General features: G+C 41.0%; 1 protein-coding gene across 1 annotated transcript; it reads right to left on the reverse strand.

Moving 5' to 3' along the window:
- Positions 1 to 5,642: 5,642 nt before the first annotated feature.
- On the reverse strand, positions 5,643 to 6,166 carry PTH (parathyroid hormone). The gene is made up of 2 exons (XM_044680692.1): positions 6,081 to 6,166; positions 5,643 to 5,919 (listed from the first exon to the last, which is right to left on the reverse strand). The coding sequence occupies exons 1-2, from the start codon at positions 6,164 to 6,166 to the stop codon at positions 5,643 to 5,645; spliced, it is 363 nt and encodes a 120-aa protein (XP_044536627.1).
- Between the last annotated feature and the right edge of the window lie 546 nt (positions 6,167 to 6,712).

The following is a 6,712-nucleotide window of genomic DNA, read 5'->3' on the forward strand; positions in this document are numbered from 1 at the left end:
CCAAAAGATACATTAAGAAGCCATTAAATAATCTGATGGGAAAGTAGGATGTTCCTGACTACCAGAGTAGGCCAAGACACAATAGCCAGAGGCTAGGGTGGTTGGGAGTGGGTTTCCTGTTTAGATTTGCTTGTCCTCTTTTAAGTGCAGCCCTCTACTTAGTCCATCCAGAATCTTTATTTGCCTTTCGATTTGATTGTTCTAGGACTCTGGGAAAGAGGCCTAAATTTACTCTGCCAAATCTAATAGTCTTTCAAAATTCCTTACCTTTGATCTCAGCTACAGATCCTTTCCAGAAATATCTGTCCCCTCTCAATTTTCATTATTTTCTCCCAACCTGTCTTACTACAGCTCAGTCTCCTCTGCTGTGTATCACCCATATAACAACTCTTAACTGGGTGTTCCCCAAGACTACATCATTTACCTTTCCTTTGGTGACCTCATCAAATCCCCTAAATTTATCATTTCTCTGATTCTCAGAAATATACATCCAGCAGCAATCTTTCTTCTGAGCTGCAGTCTGGGCTTCCCTATTCTCTTAGTGAAGAATTTAAACTAGATGTTCTAGAAGTATCTCAAAAGTATCATATCAAAATCAGAGCTTTCTTTCTGTCAACTTGGAAAAACACAGAACCAGTAAAGTAGTCATAAAACCAAATCTTTAATCAGGAAAGAGACAAGAATAGCAGTATGGATATCCAAGGGAAAGACTCAGCCAAGGGCTGGGCCACCTAGGTAAAGGACTTTGGTCTAAGAGGAAAGACCATTGAGACAAAAGAGATGCTCAGCACTTGATGGGATTAGCTATCCCCACTTAAACTACTTTAAGGTCTATTGTAAATCTGAGACTAGTGAAGTTGGACTTTCCCTCAGGGAGAAACTCTCTTGTGTCAAGGTCAAACTTGAGACTTTCACTTTCAAGTTAAATAAACTGGAGGTCTTGAATTTTACTAGGCTACAAGTTTGGGGGCTTCCACGTTGACACTTTCAAGGGTTTACCTGCAATGTGAAGGTGGGTCTTGTCAACCTGAAAGACACAGAACTACTGAAGTAGTTATAATAAGGTTTTTAATCCAAGTAGACAGATTAATCTGGGAAGATGCACAGAACTTCAGTCTTGGGACTTCCCATGAACTACTAAATGCAATGTACTCATGGATTTTAAGGGAGAAAACAGGGGAAATGAATTTATAAATGCTTGAGAACTAAGGGATACCCACAGTAACAGATTCTTGGGAAAGAAGCATTAGCCCAGTGTTGGGTGTTTGGGGTTATTGAAAGGTAAAAGCAGGTGTTTATTCTTTTAAATTCAGTCCTTGGGAGAGAAGTAAGCCCAATTCATAATCTTTGTCTATCCTGAGGAGTGGTTGGGAGAGGATCTTTGGTTCTTCAAATTTGATTTTCCTCTTTCAGCTGGTCCTCCAGTTTCTGGGAAGTAGGCAAGACCGATTCATAGTCAATTTACTCAAATGAGTTCTTTGTTTCCACCTTTGGTAAAGTCAGAAATGAGAATAGCTAAAATAAGGTCATTCTGTGGATTCCTAAAGGCTGTCCTCTATCAGTGAAGGTTAAACTTTGGAAGCTAGGAAAGCCATCTAGAGGCCCTTCCAGCTCTACATTTGTGGTCTTAAGAAGGACTGACTGATGGCCAACTATGACTTTGCCAAGAATCAGCTAAGCTAATGCATCAATCAGTGAGCATTTATGCAATTTTTCTATGTGCCCATTTTGGGATACCGAGACAGGAATGAAACAAATTTGCTGCTCTCAAAGAACGTAGTTTCTATCAGTGGAGAGAGCACCTGCACGTATAAGGCTGCACAAAGAGTCCAAAATTAAGCCTGCCAACATGGAATCCAGAAGTCCCCAAAATTGTAACCCAGGAAAAGTTAATGACCCCCGGTTTACTTAGCTTGAAGGTGAAAGCCTCACGTTCCACCTAATCACGAGAGAGCTTCTCCCGGAAGGAAAGTCCAACTTCACCAGTCTCAGACTAACAATAGACCTTAAAGGAGTTTTAGTGGGGGAGGGCTAATCCCATCTGGTGATGAGGGTCTCTTTTGTCCCAAAGGTTTCTCCCCTTAGGCCAAAGTCCTTTACCCAGGTGACCCTTTCCCTTTTGAGTCCATTGTAAAGCACCAACCCCTCATAGAGATTCCTGTCCCAGACTCCTCATTTTCCTTTGTCACCACTGTAAAGCCAATCAACTATCCCTCTCATCATCCTTCAGTCCCCACGTTCCTCTAGAAAGATATTTAAGTTTCCCAATTTTAATGGCTCCTCCGAATTGTCCAATCTAGCACTGAGTCAGTGACCAGAGCAACCAGAGTTCCAATCTTCGGAACTCTGCGTGGAGGCCTAATTTAGCACTGTTCCCCTTTCCTTAACTAAAGAGTGGCTTTCCTTTCCTTTCCCTTTTCCTTTCCCTTTTCCTTTTCCTTTTCCTTTTCCCTTTCCTCTCTTCTCTTCTCTTTTATTTTTGAGGACAAATAGGATATTTTTATTTTATTTTTTATTTTAAAAAATTTTAAATTTTGAATTTCCTTATTCTTTTAATTTGAATTTTTTATTTAATTATTATTATTATTATTATCATTATCATCATTTTTTTAAACCCTTACCTTCTGTCTTGGAGCCAATACCGTGTGTTAGTTCCAAGGCAGAAGAGTGGTAAGGGCTAGGCAATGGGGGTTAAGTGACTTGCCCAGGGTCACACAGCTGGGAAGTGTCTGAGGCCAGATTTGAACCTAGGAACTCCAGTCTCTAGGCCTGGCTCTCAATCCACTGAGCTACCCAGCTGCCCCCTAATTAATTAATTAAGGATATTTTTTCCATCGTTCCATGATTCATGTTCTTTCCCTCCCCTCCAATACCTCCCCCCCTCAATAGCTGACACACAATTCCACTGGGTTTTAAGAGTGGCTTTTCTGACTATTTAATAGTCCCATGTTTTTCCTAGTTAACAAGCCAAATATTAACATCTAAATCCAGATCGGCCACAGCCCAGAGGGACTGAGATCTTTTTCGGTGGAGATGACACCTACCCCCCCATCTTATATCCTTGAAGAACTGAAAGAAGACGGTGACTTCGTAAGCATTTTTGCCTAATATTGACACAAGGGCTCTATCTGGTGGCCAAAAGAGTGAATAAGTTTTGGAACTAAAAAGCACATGGGTGTGATGGGTATTTTGCCATTCTATTTCAGAGCCCGATTTCCAAGAACATATTGAAGTGATATCCCAAACTGGCATCCCATCCCACCCACCCCGCCCCCCCACTTCTAAGAAAAGCCTTAATCAGTTTCTTTTTCTCTTCTCTTCTCTTCTCTTCTCTTCTCTTCTCTTCTCTTCTCTTCTCTTCTCTTCTCTTCTCTTCTCTTCTTTTCTTATTCTAAACCCTTACCTTCCATCTTGGAGTCAATACTGTGTATTGGTTCCAAGGCAAAAGAGCTGGTAAGGGTAGGCAATGGGGGTCAAGTGACTTGCCCAGGGTCACACAGCTGGGAAGTGTCTGAGGCCTTAATCAGTTTCTAGTGGAGGAAAACTAATAAAATTGAAACTCTAATGCTTCCTCCAGACTCTCTCCCTCAGACTGACCTTATTTCCCTTAACTACTATTTCAGCAAAAACAAGCTCATCAGTGTAGATTAATTTCAGCCCTTCTGTAAAGGGCCAGGGAAATCTTCTGAAAAGCTAAAGCCTAGAATACCAAAACACTAGCCTTTTTTTAACCTCTTAAGAACTTAACAAACATCTATTAAGCATCTATCCCGTTGCACTTTGGCAAAGTCCTGGACTTAGGAGGACTTGATTACAGTCAGTCTTTACATAAACAGATTAGTCTAACTAAGACCTCAAATGCCATTGATTCTTCCCCTGGAGATGCACAAAAGCATACCATAAAAACAAACAATTAAATAAATAAATCACAGATCTCAGAAATGGAAGGGAGCTCAGAGCTCATCAAACTAACCCTATAGCTAAGCAGAAATCCTCTCTGCACCATCCCAGCAAGTTGCTATGAAGCTTCTTACTTGAACACCTCCAGTGATGGTAAGCTCACTCTCTCTAGAGCAGCCCATTGCTATAATGACAATAATATTTAGGTAGCACTTAACCAGATGTCAGGACCTGTAGAAAGTATTTTATAATTGATATATCATTCAGTCCTCCTAATGACCCTGGCAGGCATATACTACTATTATTTTTCTTTTACAGATGAGGAAACTGAGACAAACAGAATTTAGGTAACTTGCTCAGGGTCACATCGCATGGAGAATGTGTGTCTGAGTGTCTGATACTGGATTTGAACTCAGATTTCTCTGACACCAGGCTTAGTGCTCTACCCATTGTGCCACCCAGCTGTCTCGAAGTTCTAATTGTTAATCCAGTTGAACAAGCATTAATTAAGTGTTTATTCTGCACCAGGATGCTGAGCGAGGCACTGAAATTTGGCTACTCCACGTCTATCCATTGAGTTAAGCAGAAGGACCAGGTAACAGTAGCAGCTCACATTTCTACACTGCTTCCTAGTTTACAAAGTAGTTGTTGTCCTTAGTACTCAGAGAGGACCAAAATGATGTCACTGGTGATATCTTTTGACTTAAGCATAAATTGGATTTAAGGGAGGCAGTTTCCCAAGTCATTGGTCTCACTCTCTCTTCCAAAGTCACTGAAGTATACTGGCAAGGCAAAAGTAAAGAGTAGAGATGGTGATTTACAAAGTACTTCGCTTTCAATAACCTTGATGAAGTAAATACCCATTTTACAGAGCAGACAAATGAGGAAAGTGACTTACCTACCATCTGAAATTTTGCAAGTGGCAGAGTTCAGATTCCAGCCCAGGTTGGAATTCAAAATTCAGTGCCCTGTCCATTAAACAACATCATACCCCCTAGTCAAATGCTTCTTTCAAAACACAACCCTTGGGGGCAGCTGAGTAGCTCAGTGGATTGAGAGTCAGACCTAGAGATGGGAGGTTCTAGGTTCAAATCTGGCCTCAGACACTTCCCAGCTGTGTGACCCTGGGCAAGTCACTTGACCCCCATTGCCTACCCTTACCACTCTTCCGCCTAGGAGCCAATATACAGTATTGACTCCAAGATGGAAGGTAAGGCTTTGCCACTGACTTGTTGTGTGACCTTGAGTAAACCACTCAGATTCCCTGGGCCTCAGTTTTCTCTAGTATACAGGGAGCTATTGGATTAGGTGACCTCTAGGGGCCTTTCAACCGTGCCATTTTACAACATCAGTCATAGCTCAACATGCTCATGAATGATGACAGATACTAAGCTTCATTTGTTTGACATTACTCTTGTAGGATTTTATTTGGCATTATAAAGTGGAAGAGAGGTTTGAAAGTGCAATTTTATTTCATTATAAGTTGTGCGCAAATGTACATTCAAAAGAATTAGTAATAGAAATAGGATAATCAAAAGTGCTCTTCAAATGAATAAAGATAAGATTAAAACAATGCAGTAAAATAAATCAATTGCAAGGATCATCATTTGCAGATGGTTAGCAGCTGGGACAACCAATGGACCTTGGTAATTTCAACAAAGCCAGGACAATCAGCAGCATGGACAGTTGCGACCCCAGGTCCTGTGCCACAGTGACCCAGCCTCTCACTGATTCTATTCTCTCTAGGGATTGACTTTGGACAGTATGTCCACATCAGCCTTGTCCTTCTCCCCAAGTGTCTTCTCTCCTGGAGCTAGTTGGTGATCCTGGTTGGCAGCCACGATGGTATCTGCTCTCTTTTGGAGCCGGACTTCTGCAGGGGCCACAAGGGTCCTGAGGACCCCATGGTGGGCGGTATGCACATCCTCAAGCTTCTTTCTCAGCCATTCCAATCTGTTTTCCAGGACCATGTTCTCTCCCCGATCATGCATCAGCTGTATTTCACTCACCACTCTCTTCCTGGGGAGGAGGGGAATGAGGGTGTGGGAGAAGAAGAAGAAAAAATAGAAGAAGAGAGAGCATAAACCATGGTTCACTCACACCTTTCCATTTCCCAAACTAAAGTGAATGACAACTCTTGTGCCAATGGCCAACACGGCAAACCAAGTTATAATACTTACTTAACTGATTTTCCATCAGCATTTGTAAAAAAGCCAATTACATATAAGACCACAATGGCTCTTGCCACATCTCTTGCAGAAACCATGTTCACTAAGAGGAAAAGAAGAAAGGAATCATTTAAAACTTTAGCAATTCCAAGTCATTAAAAAAAAAATGTATCCAGGGGGCAGCTGGGTGGTTCAGTGGATTGAAAGCCAGACCTGGAGATGGGAGGTCCTGGGTTCAAATCTGGATTCAACATTTCCTAGCTATGTGATCCTGGGCAAGTCCCTTAATCCCTATTGCCTAGCCCTTACTACTCTTCTGCCTTGGAACCAATACAGAGTATTGGTTAAAAAACAAAAACAAAAACAAACAACTATCCAGTGCACATGTTTAATTTGTATCAAATTGCTTGCCTTCTCAAGGAGAGGGAAGAGGAAGAAGAGAGGATGATATTTTGGAGCTCAAATTTTTAAAAAGTGAATTCTAAAATTTATTTTACATGTAATTTCTATATACTCACATACGTATATATATATATGTATATATATATATACATATATATATATATACAAACACATTCATAGTACATGTATGCCATGTAATCCAAAAAGGAAACCACCTGGCATGTTGAGTTTTTCTTGAGTAT

Source organism: Gracilinanus agilis, chromosome 6 (assembly GCF_016433145.1).
Source record: "Gracilinanus agilis isolate LMUSP501 chromosome 6, AgileGrace, whole genome shotgun sequence".
Classification (NCBI taxonomy): Eukaryota; Metazoa; Chordata; class Mammalia; order Didelphimorphia; family Didelphidae; genus Gracilinanus; species Gracilinanus agilis.

Bases quoted from the DNA above. Each gene is read 5' to 3' on its own strand.
- PTH (XM_044680692.1), bottom strand. From the start codon at position 6,166: ATGGTTTCTGCAAGAGATGTGGCAAGAGCCATTGTGGTCTTATATGTA. The intron at 5,920-6,080 runs GTAAGTATTATA...CCTCCTCCCCAG, and splicing joins GCTGATGGAAAATCAGTTAA to GAAGAGAGTGGTGAGTGAAA.